Here is a 17247-nt window from a genome sequence, read left to right on the forward strand (position 1 = left end):
GGGGGTCGTGGGTAGCTGGCGGGTGTCAGGCAACCCTGCGCTCCCGCTACCCTCGAAACATTCCTTCTTGAAGGCTACATGTAACTATCAGAGTTCTTGGCAAAGTGGAAAAAGATTATTTCAACAAATTGGAACGAGATGTTTGTAGCCTCCAATTGCTGGGGAATCCTGCTCTTTGGGCTTAAAATTATGTCTAAAGTACTCAGGACAAACCCAGTGTGGCTTCTATCTGTTGCTTCAACACAGAATTAATTGTAATTTTAACTTCATATAATTGAAGTGTACCTCTGAATACTTATTGACATTTTACTAAACATACTTGTATTCTTAATGTAAATATAATGAAGCCTTATCAAAGCCAAAATGTCATATCTACTCAAATGCCACTCTCAATTTCGTGCCTAGTGGCCATCTTCTGTAATCTTCTTTGATTTTGTTCTTCAGAGACTTGAAGTTCTTGTCATACAGATCTTTCACTTGTTTGGTTAGAGTCACACCAAGATATTTTATATTATTTGTGACTATTGTGAAGGGTGTTGTTTCCCTAATTTCTTTCTCAGCCTGTTTATCCTTTGTGTAGAGAAAGGACACTTATTTGTTTGAATTAATTTTATATCTAGCCACTTCACTGAAGTTGTTTATCAGGTTTAGGAGTTCTATGGTGGAATTTTTGGGGTCACTTATGTATACTATCATATCATCTGCAAATAATGATATTTTGACTTCATCCTTTCCAATTTTATCCCTTTGACCTCTGTTTGTGGTCTAATTGCTCTGGCTAGGACTTCAAGTACTATACTGAATAGGTAGGGAGAGAGTGGGCAGCCTTGTCCAGTCCCTGATTTTAGTGAGATTGTTTCAAGTTTCTCTCCATTTAGTTTGATGTTGGCTATTGGTTTGCTGTATATTGCTTTTACTGTGATTAGCTATGATCCTTGAATTCCTTATATTTCCAAGATGTTTATCATGAAGAGGTGTTAGATTTTGTTAAATGCTTTCTCAGCATCTAATGAAATGGTCATGTGGGTTTTTTCTTTCAGTTTGTTTATATAGTAAATTACATTGATGGATTTTGGTATATTGAACCATCCCTGCATCGCTGGGATGAAGCCTACTTGATCATGATGGATGATCCTTTTGATGTGTTCTTGGATTCGATTTGGGAGAATTTTATAGAGTATTTTTGCATCAATATTCATAAGGGAAATTGGTCTCTAATTCTCTTCCTTTGTTGAGTCTTTGTGTGGTTTTGGTATCAGCATAACTGTGGCTTCATGGAATAAATTGGGTAGTTTTCCTTCTGTTTCTATTTTGTGGAACAACTTGAAAAGGATTGGTATTAGGTCTTCGTTGAAGGTCTGATAGAATTCTACACTAAACAAACATATCTGGTACTGTTGTTTGTTTGTTTTGATTGGGAGACTTTAATGACTGCTTCTGTTTCTTTAGAGATCATGGGACTGTTTAGATGGATTATCTGGTCCTAATTTAACTTTGGTATTTTGTATCTGTATAGAAAATTGTCCATGTCTAGAAAATTGTCCATTTCATCCGGATTTTCCAATTTGTAGAGTATAGCCTTTTGTAGTAGGATCTGATTTTTTTTAATATTTATTTATTTATTATATGTAAGTACACTGTAGCTGTCTTCAGACACTCTAGAAGAGGGAATCAGATCTCGTTACGGATGGTTGTGAGCCACCATGTGGTTGCTGGGATTTGAACTCCGGACCTTCGGAAGAGCAGTCGGGTGCTCTTACCCACTGAGCCATCTCACCAGCCCCCTGATTATTTTTTTAATTTCCTCAGTTTCTGTTGTTATATTTCTCTTTTCATTTCTGATTTTGTTAATTTGGATACTGTCTCTGTGCCCTCTAGTTAGTCTGGCTAAGGGATTATCTATCTTGTTGATTTTCTCAAAGAACCAGCTCCTTGTCTTGTTGATTCTTTGTATAGTTCTCTTTGTTTCTACTTGGTTAATTCTATCCCTAAGTTTGATTATTTACTGCCATCCACTCCTCTTGGGTATATTTGTTTCTTTTTGTTCTAGATCTTCCAGAAGTGCTGTCAAGCTGCTAGTGTATGCTCTGTTCAGTTTCTTTTTGGAGGCACTTAGACCTATGAAATTTCCTCTTAGCACTGCTTTCCTTGTGTCGATAAGTTCCGGTTTGATGTGTCTTCATTTTCATTAAATTCTAAAAAGCCTTTAACTTCTTTCTTTATTCCTTCCTTGACCAAGTTATCATTGAATAGAGTGTTATTCAGCTTCCATGTGTATGTGTGCTTTCTGTTGTTTTCGTTGGTATTTAAGACCAGTCTTAGTCAGTGTTGATCTGATAGGGTGTGTGTGATTATTTCAATCTTCTGGTATCTGTTGAGGTTTGTTTTGTGACCAAGTATATGGTCAGTTTTAGAGAAGGTACTATGAGGTGCTGAGACAAAGGTGTATTCTTTTGATTTAGAATGAAGTGTTCTATAAATATCTGTTAAATCCATTTAGTTTTTAACTTCTGTTAGTTTCACTGTGTCTCTGTTTAGTTTCTGTTTCCATGATCTGTCCATTGCAGAAAGTGGGGTGTTGAAGTCTCCCACTATTATTGTGTGAGGTGCAATGTGTGCTTTGAGCTTTTGTAAAGTTGCTTTTATGGATGCGGATGCCCTTGCATTTGCAGCATAGATGTTCAGGATTGAGAGTTCATCTTGGTAGATTTTTCTTTTGATGAGTATGAAGTGTGCTTCCTTATCTTCTTTGATAACTTTTGATTGAATGTTGATTTTATTTGTTATTAGAATGGCTACTCCAGCTTGTTTCTTGGGACCATTTGCTTGGAAAATTGTTTTCCAACCTTTTACTGTGAGGTAATGTCTGTCTTTGTCACTGAGGTGTGTTTCCTGTATGCAGGAAAATGCTGGGCCTTATTTACATATCCAGTCTGTTAACTTGTCTTTTTATTGGAGAATTGAGTCCATCAATGCAAAGAGATATTAAAGAAAAGTGATTATTGCTTCCTGTTATTTTTGTTTTTACAGGTGGAATTATGTTTGTGTGGCTATCTTCTTTTGGATTTGTTGAAATCCAAAAGAATTTCTTGCTTATCCTAGGGCGTAGTTTTCCTCATTGTGTTGGTGTTTTCCATCTATTATCCTTTGTAGGGCTGGATTTGTGTAAAGATATTGCGTAAATTTGGTTTTGTCATGGATTATCTTATTTTCTCCATCTATGGTAATTGAGAGTTTTGCTGTATATGTATAGTAGCCTGGGCTGGCATTTGTGTCCTCTTAGGGTCTGTATGAGATCTTCCCAAGATCTTCTAGCTTTCATAATCTCTGGTGAGAAGTCTGGTCTAATTCTGATAGGTCTGCCTTTATTTGTTACTTGACCTTTTTCCCTTACTGCTTTTAATATTCTTTCTCTGTTTAGTGCATTTGGTGTTTTGATTATATGTGATGGTAGGGATTTCTTTTCTGGTCCAGTTTATTTGGAGTTCTGTGCTTCTTGTATGTTCATGGGCATCTCTTTCTTTATGTTAGGGAAGTTTTCTTCTATAATTTTTTTGAAGATATTTACTGACCCTTTAAGTTGGGAATCTTTGCTTTCATTTATACCTATTATCCTTAGGTTTGGTGTTTTCATTGTGTCCTGGATTTCCTGGATGTTTTGGGTTGTGAGCTTTTTGCATTTTGCATTTTCTTTGACTATTTTTCAATGTTTTCTATGGTATCTTTTGCACCTGAGATTCTCTCTTTCATCTCTTGTATTCTGCTGGTGATGCTTGCATCTGTGATTCCTGATCTCTTTTCTAAGTTTCTATCTCCAGGGTTGTCTCCCTTTGTGATTTCTTTATTGTTTCTATTTCCATTTTTAGATCCTGGATGGTTTTATTCAATTCTTTGCCTGTTTGTTTGTGTTTTCCTGTAATTCTTTAAGGGATTTTTGTGTTTCCTCCTTAAGGTCTTCTAGCTCTTTCCCTGTGTTCTCCTGTATTTCTTTAAGGGAATTATTTATGTCCTTCTTTAAGTCCTCTATCACCATCATGAGAAGTGATTTCAGATCCAGATCTTGCTTTTCTGGTGTGATGTTGTATCCAGGACTTGCTATGGTGGGAGAATTAGGTTCTGATGATGCCAAGTAACCTTGGTTTCTGTAGCTTAATACTCTTACACTTGCCTCTCGCCATCTGGTTATCTCTAGTGTTGGCTGGTCTTGCTTTCTCTGACTGTAGCTTGTCCCTCTTGCAATCTTGTGTGTCAACACTCCTGAGAAACCAGTTCTCTCTGGGAGGAATTTGGGTATTGAGAGCTGTGGCACAAGGTCAGCTCTGGGGTGCAGACAAAAACTAGAAGGATTCCATCCCCAGCTGTTCCTTGGTTCCTGTGTCCCAGTGACTCTGGGTGGGTCCATCTTGGGCCAGGAATTTGAGTAGAAGTGGTGGTCTTACCTGTGCTAACAGATGCGTTAGCACTCCTGGGAGACCAGCTCTCTCCTGGTGGTATTTGTTTATGGAGAGCTGTGGCACAGGGTCAGCTCTGGGTGCCAATCACATGTATTCTTAACACTTAGTTGTTGTTGATTTGATCTGATTTTCTTTTATCTCATCACCATGTATGCCTAAAGCTCAGTGCTGGCACATACTAAATGGTTTTTGGACTGATAAGTTATTCATGTTTAATATTCTTTCTATTGTGTTACATGTTTAGTACAATTTAATTTTTCTAGATGACTGTCTTGATTGGTAGAGTGTGTGCCAGGGTCCCAACTCTAACTAAGCATGAGTAGCCACACTCCCTTGTGTGCCTTTCCCCCAGTCTACCGCACCTTGTAAAGAGATCAAAGAAATGCCAGAGATGAACACTAATTGGCATGTTGTTTCCTTGGCTTCGATCTTCCAGGAAGTAGATCTGCAGGTTTTATTTCAGAAATCACTCAGATTTCAGTAGCCTTTAACTATGCTTGTATGGTGTTTATCAAGTACATGGTAATTTAAAGAAAATGTTTCATTCCTTCAACTATGATGTGCTCAAATATGTGACCATTTGTTATGCAATGAGGACACATGGCCTGCATTAAAAGGACCACCATTGGATGCTTTTTTTTCTTGCTAGAGATGTCTATAGTATTGACAGTTAGGGCTACGGTTTGTCAAGTAGCCCTTTCAACATTTTACTTGTGAAATAAAAGGAAACTAACCACTTAAAAAATAAAACATGCAGCCGGGCGTGGTGGCGCATGCCTTTAATCCTAGCACTTGGGAGGCAGAGGCAGGCGAATTTCTGAGTTCCAGGACAGCCTGGTATACAGAATGAGTTCCAGGACAGCCAGGGCTATACAGGGAAACCCTGTCTCGGGGAAAAAAAACAAAAACAAAAACAAAAACAAAAACAAAAACAAAAAAAACAAAAGCAAAAACCAACTAAACAAAAATACATGATTTGGTTTCTCATCTTAGTTTTTCTTTCTTTCTTTTAAATGGAAACAGGATCTTGCTAATGTAGCATAGGCTATAGATTGCAGCCTGGCTTCAAACTTCTCATTTTCATGCCTCAGCTTCTGGAGTGCTGGGGCAATGTAGCAGTCTGTCATCATACCTGGCCTCGATATTTTCTTTATTAGTTATCCTAATCCATTGGCTATCCAGTTTTCTCTGTCACCTTCCAAGAAAAGATATCTGTGTAAACAAATGCCATGTATAATTAATATTCCTTTCTTAATAATAATTGTCCTAGTTTGCTTGTTTGGTGCTGTAATAAAATACGGAGCAAGGGAAATTTTGGGAGGGAGAGGGTTTATTTGGATTGCAGGTTATATAGCATCATAGAGGAAGCCAGGGAACGAACTGGAGATAGAAACTGAAGTAAAGACCATGGTGGTACACTGCTTACTGGTTTGCATGCAGGCTCATACTCAGCCACATTTCTTACACAGCTCAGGCCCACCTGAGTAAGAATGGTACTGCCCACAGTGGACTGGGCATCTCACATCAGTGACAATCAAGAAAATGTTCCACAGAATGCAACAGTCCTTCTTTCCAGATGTGTCAAGCTGAACATCAGGATTAGCCATCACTGGATCCTCATGGATGAAGGCTTTCCTGTTCATTTCTTCCTTAGCTCATACCTACTAAACATCCATTTCTATGATTTGCATAAAGTACAACTGCTTTTAATCACTGGGGCCAGTCATTTGCAAAGATGGCCATGAACAAGTTCTCCCTTTCTCTCTCTGCTTGCCCCTTCTCCCTGAAGTGGCTAGAATCTATTGCCTTCTCTGGAACCTGAGCTGGCTTTGTGATTTATTTTGACTGATAGGATGCAGTGAATTTTTGACATCAAGACTAGGTTCAACTTGAAAGGTGTAGCTCCCATTATTGCCCTCTTCAAAGCCAGCCAGCATGAGCAAGATCTGCTCATCCTGCTGAAAGACCTGCTAAAGAGTAATCTTAGATGGAAACATTCTATAATGAAAGGATGCTGTGAGCCTGGAAGTGACACAGGGGAATGGGGAGAGATTGTGGAAAAGTGCCCCAAAAATGTTGTACATGATTGCATGATAAAAAGAACCAAGTGACAGGATGTGGGCATGTTTCCATGGTGATTTTGGTTGAGATTTTTTTACTTGCCTGGCTTGGATATTTAGCAAGGTTGAAGCTGCCAGTCTTGGCTGATATAGTGCCTGGCAGAATAATGGTCATAAGTGCCTTGGATAGTTGCTGCCTTTGGCTCTCTTTAACAGGACCTCCTGTCTAAGCAGCAACTCCTGAGTAACCTGTCTTGCAAAAGCCCTGTTGCAACTGTTGCCATGAGCAATGTTTTGGGTTAAATCCTGCTTCTCTGGCACTACAGAATGTGACCTTGATTGTAAATACCGTAGTTGCAGATGTGTTACCTAAAATGAAGTCATAAGAGAGCATGCTTGGCTCTAATCCAAGATGGCTGACACCTCTATGAAAAGAGGGAACTTGGACACAAACACAAAGGCACACAGAGAATACTATGAGACGATGGAATCAGAGACCAGGTGATGCAGAAGCTAAGGTTGTTGAGCCTAGAGAGGAGGAGGAACAGTTTCTCCTTTAGGGAGAGACATGAACTTTCAGATGTTGTGATGGTGAGGTGACAAAGTTCAGGGTTTCAGTCACTGGGTCTAAGCCCACTCCCATGCACACCCCTTCCCTTCAGTGTCTCCCAGCAGATCTGGGTGGATCAGTCGAGGGATAGCCTTGCACTTTGGATGAGGATGTTGCCAGAGGCATCATATATTAATCCAGTTAAAATTAAAATTCTCATTGCTTCACAAAGTTGTGTAAAAGGCAACTTATGGGATCTTGGAAGCATAAGGAGAGGAAATAATATTTGATGCTAGAAGCTCTTCAATACCTTTGAAATTAGACCAGACAAGATTGTTTCCTCTACCATCTTTGAGACTCTTCTATAAAAAATTTTTTTCAATTATTGCAGAGTTTACTAGACATTATCACTTACTTGTTTTGCTCAAGAAACATGATTTAACCAAGTATATTAAACTTGGCACTTGTTAATCCCAATATACTCATTTGCATGATTTGGGATACCATAATTGTTGCAAGCTGGTATTAGGATCTTAAAAGTGGCATATCTTACCCAGAAATCTTTAGTGCTTTATAATAACAATAATATTGTCTGCATTATGCAGTAATAATGTAAATTACATTTGCAAAATAGTTCATGGTAATGGGATCTTCTGAAATGCAAGAAAAAGGAACTGCATAATGGAAGAGATAAGTTTGTTTGATGCGCTGCATTTGGTTGTCTGTATTCTCAGGTTGGGAGGCAGGAAAGAGCATGTAGGCAGCTCCATGCCCCACCACCCAAAGGCTGAGCGACAAGGCCTGGACAGTTCACATTAGAGTGGGGAAGCTCAGGCTCTGGGGTCAAAGGTTTGGTGTTGCCTTATTTGCATACTGCTTGTTCTTTGGAAGAGATTTTCACCAAATGAGTAAAAGGTGGATTTCTAGAGCAAGCACATATTGGCTATAATTCAGCTTTGTTTGGTCCTCTTCTAGCTGCTTATGACTTCTGATGGATAATTTACTTAAGATACATCAGGGGGATGGGGAGATTTCTCAGCAGTTAAGAGAACATGTTTGTTGTTCTTACAGAGGACCCAGGTTTGATTTCCAGCACCCACGTAGCAGCTCACAACCATCTGTAACTCCAGTTCCAGGGGTTCTAATGCCCTCTTCTGACCTCTATGGGTTACCAAGCATATACACATGTATATACATACATGTAGGCAAAATACCCATGCACATTTAAATACAACTCTTAAATGTACCTGGACCATATGTGATATATTCCTTTGTATCTTTACCAGAAGAGATTTTAGGTCAATATAAAGTTAATGGATTTTATCCTGCCTCCCTGTTCACTCACTCCTGACTTCCTTCCTTCCTTCCTTGTTTGTTTATTTCCTCCAGTTTGCTAAGCAACGTACTCTATTGAGCTACCCTGTCCTTTTCACATTTTAATTTATTGATCTTACTCATCGTATCCAAACTCGCAGAAAACTATGGTGAAAATAAGTCTGTAGGGAACCTACAGAATTCTTGGCTATGTGACTCAATACAACACATGCTGCTCTTTGAATTTTTGGGTGTATTCTGTACCAATGAAGACATTTTGTGAAATTTTGATTAAGCATTTCCTTTGTTAGCTTAATTACCCTTAATCCAGGAGGATTCTGTCTAAAACTGCAAAGGTTAAACAAAGCTATAGGAGTGCCAGGGAACTGAGAATGCAAAAGGGGGTGAGCTCATTCCCTCGGGTCCCATTCATGAGAATTAATTTAGCCTGGCCCATATTCCCATAGAACCTATCTTCGCTCAGTTATCTCCATGCAGAAGAATGTTGGTTTTCACCTTTTCCGTTTGTTTTGAAACCACTGCCCCACAGCCAGTTTACAGACACTGACTTTCCTAAGGCCTGTTGGATTTTGGTTCCAGGAAGTCCAAGCAAGAGTGGTAAGCCATGTGTTTCAGGTCTCAGGGTGTTAAGCAAAGCCTAAAATTCAGTAATACCAGTTTAAGCACCTCAATGACCCACATTCACTCCAAACCTTCCTGGAACAGAGTTAGACTTTCCTTTTGTGGTTTCCTGGAAGGGTGATATTCTTCAATGGTTAGGAACCCCTGGGGAGCTGGAGAAAAGATGGCTCAGTTGGTAAAGTGCCTGCCTTGCAAGCATGAGGACCTGAGTTCAGATCCCCAGCACCCACAGAAATGCGGGCATGGTGGCATCTGTAACCCCAGTGCTGGGTGTGGGTGTATCTGCAGTCCAGCCACAAGCATGAACCCTAAGTTCAACAAAAGACCTCACCTTGAAAAGTAATAAGTTGGAGAAAAAAATAGTAAGGTGGAAAGACACCTGATGTTGACCTCTGGCTTCCACACATGTATATATACACACACACACACACACATATGTGTATACACACACAACCACAGGCTGTTCATATTTCACCACTGCCTGTCCAGCTGTGGGACTGGAGTGGGTTACTCACCGAGTCTGTTTTCATAAATGGTAACTAAGGTCTGGAGAGACACTATGACCATGGCAACTCTAATAAAATATATCATTTAGCTTGGGTTAGACCCCAAGTGACACACTTCCTCCAGCAAGGGCACACCAACTCCAACAGGGACACACCTCCTAAGGTGCCTCAAGTAGTGCCACTCTCTGATGAGCAAGCATTCAAATATATGAGCCTCTGGGGGACATTGCATTCCCGATTGGCACAGTCACAACAGAATTACGCTTTCATTAGCTGATATGTAATTGCACGGAGGTTGCACAGGGAAGTTCTTAGCTTGCGGTTTGGCACATATTAGTAACTTGGTAACTTTTTTTATGGTGCTGTCATTGAAACTTGGGACCCCGTGCCTGTCAGCTAGGAAAGTGCACTGCCACCAAGCCATGCCCACTCTGCTTCCACTTCTTTCAAGAGGTATTTCAGTTCATATTATTCCAATGGATTTTGTGCAAGTCCAGCAGAAGGAAGCTGACTCTTATAACCTGATTAGCTGCAAAATTAATTTTTCCCATTCCATCTTCTTCTTTATTGCATCTTAGGAAGTAAACCAAGTCAGACAAACAGATGTTTCATGGGTTTTTTGTTTTGTTTTGTTTTAGAATGTTATCCTGGGATATAAGTAAAAGAAATCCTAGAATAATAATTCCAAAACTCAGAAACCCCAAATCTCTTTCTTAGGCTTCAAATCCTAGTGAAGCCTCCAGAGAACGACCAGGCAGGCAGGGGCTCTCTGTCATTCGCTGTGTGGCCGTCATTCCATCAGGACTTGTCTGGGCTCCTTGCAGTGGCACACAGGTTGTGGGAAAAGCCTGTAGGGTAGGGTATGGGGCTCTTTGCAAATGTGCCCTAGTTTTTCCTCCTTTGACATCTACTGCACCGGACAGAAAGCACGAGAGTTCACCATGATGTTCACCTGCCATTTCGTTGTTTTTAAGTCATTAATGGTATGGAAGAGGGTTGGAAATCTTTGTCATAAATTGCCATAGACCCTCTGGATCCCTTTGTCTGCATGGAACGAGTCTCTGGAGCAGGTGGGCAAGGCATCGGCGGGTGACAGACAGACCAACACTTGAGATTGTGTAGAATCTGAATGTATTGTCACAAAGTGAACACCAATCTTATATAGTACAGAAAATACAAGAGGTAGCAGGCAAAGTACATTGAAGTTACCTGATACAAAATTAAGGAATGACTTCAAAAGGATTCACAGGAACCAGGTAGATGTTTACAGTAAAGATAAAGCAGTCCTGCCTAGGGTCAGCTAATGACAGGTAAGGATTTCACACTCCTACCTTTGATCCTTGTGAAGGCTAGCACCAGGGGGTTCTGTTCTTAGCAGACCTTTTCATGAACACTGCAATACCAAAACCCCCCTATTTCCTGGGTCTACAGAAGAATTTACCAACTTGCTTCTAATGTGAAGCTTGCTATACCTAGCTGTAGAGAAGATCTCTGTCTCAGTGGGAGTCCCTAGCTCTATTAAGGTATTCCCTTGCTTGGGTGAGATTTGCTACTGTCCTTAGTAAATATTTTGCAGACCAGCTCTGAGTTACTGGCTCTATCTTTTGTAATGCTCAATTAGTTACTGAATATGTAACTTTCTTACTGCATTCCTGCCAGATTCCAAGCTCATTGGCTTCTGGGACCTTGGAATACTGAGGAGACTTAACTATATTAGAATTTAATCTTAAAAGGCATTTATAATAAAATACTAAAAGAGAGCTCGTAGTTCCATACACCAGACTAACGTGGGAATAGGGTATGAGTCTATGGGTAAATGAGAACGCCAAAGCTCCAGGAGGGGAGTTTCTGTGCCTGTCAAGCAGACTTGACCGGAGTGCGAGGCAATAAATGGCTACTTGGTTATTTGAATCAAAACACACACACCTAAAGCTTAAAAGCTAGCACCAATATATAAGAAAACAAGCAATATTTGGGTTTTTTTGGATCTTGATTAGAAACATAGGGAGAATCTTGGAGGAATTGAAGGAGGGGGAAGAATATGATCAAAATATATTGTATAAAGATATTTAATAACATTTAAAAATGGCTACTTAGAAATGATTTCCAACTCAAAAAATTAAAAAATCCTGCTGCCATTGGAGGTAGACATTATTGATGCTATCATACAACACAACACAATAAGATACAATTTGACACAATACGATACAATATGATATGGAGGTGATACAGTGAATGATCAAGTCTCATTGTATTGCTTTGTTACAGATCGATGTTCTCAAGGCAGATCTGGAAAGTGCCGAGTGGAAAGTTCTGGAAAACCTTATTCTGGAGGATGTTCTTGAGCAGATAGGCCAGCTCGTCTTCGAGATTCATCTCCACTGGCCCGGTTTTGAAGTTAGCGGCAGCGAGAGCGGCGTGGTGCGCTTTTGGTACAGCCTCCTGAAGGAGTTGGAGCGGAAGCACTTCCGACTTTTTCACACCTATAAAGACTTATCGAAACCTCAGCTTTTCCTGAAGAAGGACCTTTTCAACGCTAGCAGCTGTTATACCTTGAGTTGGGTGAATACAAAGTGGAGGTGAGATGAAGCCTCCAGTTCATACAGCACAGGTGGATGCGTCCGTCCTTCCAGTCATGGAGTTACGTCTCCAGTCTCCCCCAGCTTGTCACTTGCTTGAGGCAGGGCTTGGGTGATTGTCTCTGCAGTACGTAATGAAGCCTTGAGCTTGGAGAGAGACAGCGACATGGGTGAATACCTTCACTTGCTCAGACTAAGACCTTCGCCTTCTTAGCCTTGGACAGAGTGGGGGTGTGTCCCTTGGATGTACAAATACCCTGCACAGGCCAGCTTGTGGTTTTCTTAAAATCCATTATGTATCTACAGCTAATGAATTTACATTAAAATGAAATTTTATTATTTCATACTTTTTACTAGGTCAATCAGATTTTAAAATTAACTGTTCATTTCTTAATTTTTTTTTTGTATTTACATTTCAAATGTTATCCCCTTTCCCAGTTTCCTCTCTGCAAGCCTCCCATCCTACCCGCCCTTACCCTGCTTCTATGAGGGTGCTCCCTTCCCGGACTCCCGCCTCACTGCCCAAGCATTCTTCTACACTGGGGCATCAAGCATTTACAGGACCAAGGGCCTCCCCTCACAATGATGCCAGATAAGGCCTCCTGAGCTCCTTCAGTCCTTCTCCTAACTCCTCCATTGGGGGTCCCTGTGCTCGGTCCATTGGTTGGTTGCCTCCATATCTGTATTGCTCAGGAGCCTCTCAGGAGATAGGTGTGTGCACTGTTCATTTTAGGTTGAGTCACTCTGCGGAGGGGTGGGGTGGTACCTGCCTTTTATCCCAACACTCCACAGAAAGAGGCAGGAGGGTCTCTGAGCTTGAAGACAGCCTGGTCTATAGAGTGAGCCAAGGCTACACAGAGAAACCCTGTCTCAAAAACCAAGCAAGCAAACAACCAACCAAAAAAACTGGTCCACTCATTTGACTTTAACTTGCTTCCTTCTGGCTGGTTTCTCTTGTCCAGTCAATGAAGGCCAATCTCTATAGCCTGTGGACTTCAGTCATCCTTTGCAGTCCTTGCAGAGGCCATGCCATGGATTTCTAAGAACTGCTGAGTCTAGTTCCCGGGAGCTTTCCATACATGAGGTCCTGTCAGAATTTCAAGAACTTCAGTTAAAAATCTCTTTCCAGACTCAGCTGTAAACACGCATCATCGTCTGTGAAACTAGGCACAAAGCAGAACTGGAGTGCTGTGCTATTCCCTGTCAACCCTTAAACCTGCCTGGCACCTCAGACCTACCTATGTTGTCAGACTTTCCAAATACACTCTCTTAGGGCTGAGGAGATGGCTTAGTCGGCAAACTGCCTGAGCAGAAACATGATGGCCTGCGATTGCATTCCCTACACATAAAAGCCAGGCATGGCCTGCAACCGCAGTGCAGGGGATTATGATGGGCTGGAGACAGGCTGGGCGTCATTGGTCAGGCTAGCCTAGGCGAGTCAATAGGCTTCCGGTTCAGGGAGAGGCCCCTTCTCAAAAACTTAGGCATGGTGGCACACACCTTTAATCCTGGCACTTGGGAGAAAGAGACAGGTGGATCTCTGTGAGTTCAAGACCAGCCTGGACTCCCTAGTGAATTCCAGGACAGCTAGAGCTACAGAGTGAGACTCTACCTGGGGCGAAGAAACATAAATTGTACAGAGATAGAGGAAGACACCAATCACCAATGCCGACTGCTCTCTCTCTCTCTCTCTCTCTCTCTCTCTCTCTCTCTCTCTCTCTCTCTCTCTCTCTCTCCTCCTGTCTATCTGTCTGTCTTGCTGTGTCACCCAGAGTGGTCCAGAACTCGCTCAATGTCTCAGGTTGGTTTTGATCTTTGATCCTCCTGCCTCAGCCCCTGATTTCACTTCTTTTTCACAAGGTTTTTGTTTGTTTGTTTGGTTGGTTGGTTGGTTGGGTTGTTTGGTTGGGTTGTTTGTTTTTTTGTTTTTTGTTTTTTTAAATTAAGCAGAACCAGTAGGTTTTTAATGGTTCAAATGATGTCTATTAATTCTCATTTATTGTCCTGTGGATGGTTTTCAGAATCTAATTTTCAAATTTAAAATTTTAAATTTCAAAATTTAGTTCTGCTAATTAAACAATATAAAAATAAGCCAAGTTAAGGGTTTAGGTGCACGTTATTTTACATACAGTGTATGAAAACCGTGTGTTCATTGTTCAGAAACCCTGTGGGAGGCAGCAGGGTCCTGGCTCTCGCCACGCCCATCTCTTGTCCCAGGCGTCCCTTTCCAGGGCTTGCTTCTACCCTCAGATAGTCCTGGTCCAAGTGTTGGTTTGGAACTTTGAAAATATCATTTCTCAAGTGAGAACCTGACAGATGTCAGTATGGGATGATCTCTGTACCTAAAGGAGATCAGAGTTCTGAATTAATTGAGATAATTTAAAAAAAATCTGAAGTTTTGATTCTTAAAACTCACAGTGCCTGAAAAAAAAAGGGGTAGAGAAGAGCACCTTGACTAAATGTGATCAGCAATGGTGACTCAGTCTCCTGAGTGCGCACGTGTATTGCAGCTGCCCGTGAACACAGAGGGGTCCACTCGAGGTCAAAGGTGGTTCGTACTGTTAGTTTGTATGGTGTTGTTTCTGAAGAAAGGTAACTTTATTCTGCCTTTGTTTGGATTTTCGTCACAGACTTTTTTTTTTATATAATACTTTAATGCACTGGAGTGTATATATATACAAGTAAATATTCTTCAGCAATTTATAGAGTGCACTAATTTTAAGTGTGGCCTACCCCAAGATGTGTGCACACCTACAGCAAGATTTTTAGTGCATGGAATTGGAGATTCCAGAGAAGTGGTACGCAGCACTGGCTCCATCACACCACATAACAAAACAAAACAAGCAAATGAAAACAGAACCTCTGCCCAGACCCACTTAGCAGGCAGCCCGAGGACTGGTTATGATATTTATGCTTAATTTTCTTAATAGACAGTTTAGTATTTACAATGGATATTCTGATGGCTTCCCTGTCTCTAGAATTTATTGTGCTTATGTTAGTCAGGGTCCCTGCATTGCTGCCATTTGGAGCTGGGGAAATCTTCAAGAGTGTGAAGACTGTTCTGTGCACTGTAAGATGCTTAGCAGCATCCCTGAACTCTACCCATTAGAGGGCAGGAACAATAATCTCACCCTCTAAGTTGTCGCACCCAGATGTGTCTGCAGCTTCAAATATCCACTAGGGGGCAATCTACTGCCCACACCCTCACCTCCAATGTGCACAAGTACTGAGAAGTAAGCCAGGCTACTGTAGCCCTGGTGTTTACTTTCAGAGGAGGGGTAACACAAATGGCTTGTGAGGGACAGACAAAAGAAGAGCCACCTCCCCTGATGCAACGCAGACAGAATGCATCAAACAATCAAACCAACGAAATGGAGAGTTATTGTTTTTGTGAGCACTTGAGACACTGCAGGCAACAGTCATTCCGTCTTCTCTGAATGATCCAACAAGGAAGTATAAATTTCCAGGTATATGGGCTAAGAAACTAAGAGGTTACAGAGCCCGTATTCTGACTACTCATCTAGCAGATGGAATGTGAATCTACAGTTCCCATCAGATCCTACAGAGGAGGAAAAACAGCAAAAACACTTTAAATAGCCCTGCAAAGTGGTTACAATTATGCTGAGCACTGGGGTTTGCTTAACTTGGACTTAATTTAAATAATTCTGGCAGGTGCAGGCATAGCAAGGAAATACGGGGACCCCAAACTTGTCTGTTAGTGTAAGCTAGACTTCTGTGAGGCTTGGTGGCCCTCCTGCTCCTGCCTGCCACAGTGCTTGGCGCTCTCCTCCCACGTAGGAAGGATGGCGGCTGTGGCTGCAGCATGGTTCTCCAGTGCCAAAGTTCATCTTTGGTCTACAAATAAGTGAGGAGAGAGTTTAGTATCTGTGGTACACACTTCCTTAATCAGCGCTTAGACGTGTAGTGTTGCACAAATGGTCCAGAAAATACGAATTTAGTAAACACTGAATTATCTCAAAAAGCCGGCACTTTTTAAAGTGAAGAAAATGGGAGGATGTAAGAGATTCAGAAGTTGTCTTTTAGCATAAACTGTGTGGCAGTCCAAGGAAACGCACCTCTTCTTGCATGTTAGGTGTGGTCGTAACAGAGCCTGGGAAAGGGGACAAACCTACACAATTGACTGGCTGGCACTCCAGGAACATTTACATGGGATAAAAGAGCAGTCATTTCATGAATTCACAGTTATTCATGAATCTGTTATTCCCACCAGCGTTTCTACCTTGGATATATGATCTTTTATGTGAACATGGTCCAAGATGTGACTTTCCTGGGTGTTAAATGCTTGGATTTGGCAAAGGTTGGATTAAACCCAGAGGCAGGCTCATCCTGGCTCAGCTAGTGCAGCTGCCCTCCAGTGATGAACTCAATGCTGGTTGGGGTCTTGTCAACCAAACACAACTAGAGTCATTTGGAAAACTCTAACCTCAACTGAGACAACTGCCTGCTTAATCGGTCTGTTGGCATGTCTGTAGTGCATTTTTTTGATTGATGATTGACAGGGGAGGGCCACCATACATCCCTGGGCTGATGCTCCTGGGTTCTATATGAAAACAGGTTGAGCAAGCCACGAGGAGCAAGCCAGTAAGCAGCACTCCTCCATGGCCTTTGCCTCAGCTCCTGCCTCCAGGTTCCTCCCCTGACTTCCCTCAGGGACAGAGTCTTACCTGAGAGTTGTAAGCTGAGATAAACTCTTTCCTCTGTAAGTTGCATTTAAGATAGGCAGTAATTATTGTCTATTAGCTGATTGCTGGTACTTTCTTATGGACCTGAACTTTATAAAGCCACCACCTAAAGATTCAGTAAATTCTTAAAACTGACTCAATATTGAGATTATTTTAAAAATTGGAATACTTTTATGATATTTGCATTCTCAAGAAAAATAAATCAAGCTGGCCTAATACCATACTTCATGTTTAGAGTGACAGAGGAAAATGCTACATTATCAATGTATTAAAAAAGAAATTCTTGCCAGGCATGGTAGCACATGCCTTTAATCCCAGCACTTGGGAGGCAGAGGCAGGCAGATTTCTGAGTTCAAGGCCAGCCTGGTCTACAAAGTGAGTTCTAGGACAGCCAGGGCTATACAGAGAAACCCTGTCTCAAAAAACAAAATGAAAAAAC

General features: G+C 41.3%; 1 protein-coding gene across 1 annotated transcript in view; it reads left to right on the top strand.

Annotated features, from left to right (window-relative positions):
- The window catches only part of Mettl24 (methyltransferase like 24), a 131392-nt gene extending 118944 nt beyond the window's left edge, over positions 1–12448 (top strand). The window contains exon 5 of the mRNA XM_021175136.2: positions 11795–12448. Coding sequence (XP_021030795.1) covers positions 11795–12109 — 315 coding nt within the window. The 3' untranslated portion in view covers positions 12110–12448. The remainder of the gene's footprint in view (positions 1–11794) is intronic.
- The last annotated feature ends 4799 nt before the right edge of the window (positions 12449–17247 follow it).

This window comes from Mus caroli, chromosome 10 (assembly GCF_900094665.2).
Source record: "Mus caroli chromosome 10, CAROLI_EIJ_v1.1, whole genome shotgun sequence".
In the NCBI taxonomy this organism is placed as follows: domain Eukaryota; kingdom Metazoa; phylum Chordata; class Mammalia; order Rodentia; family Muridae; genus Mus; species Mus caroli.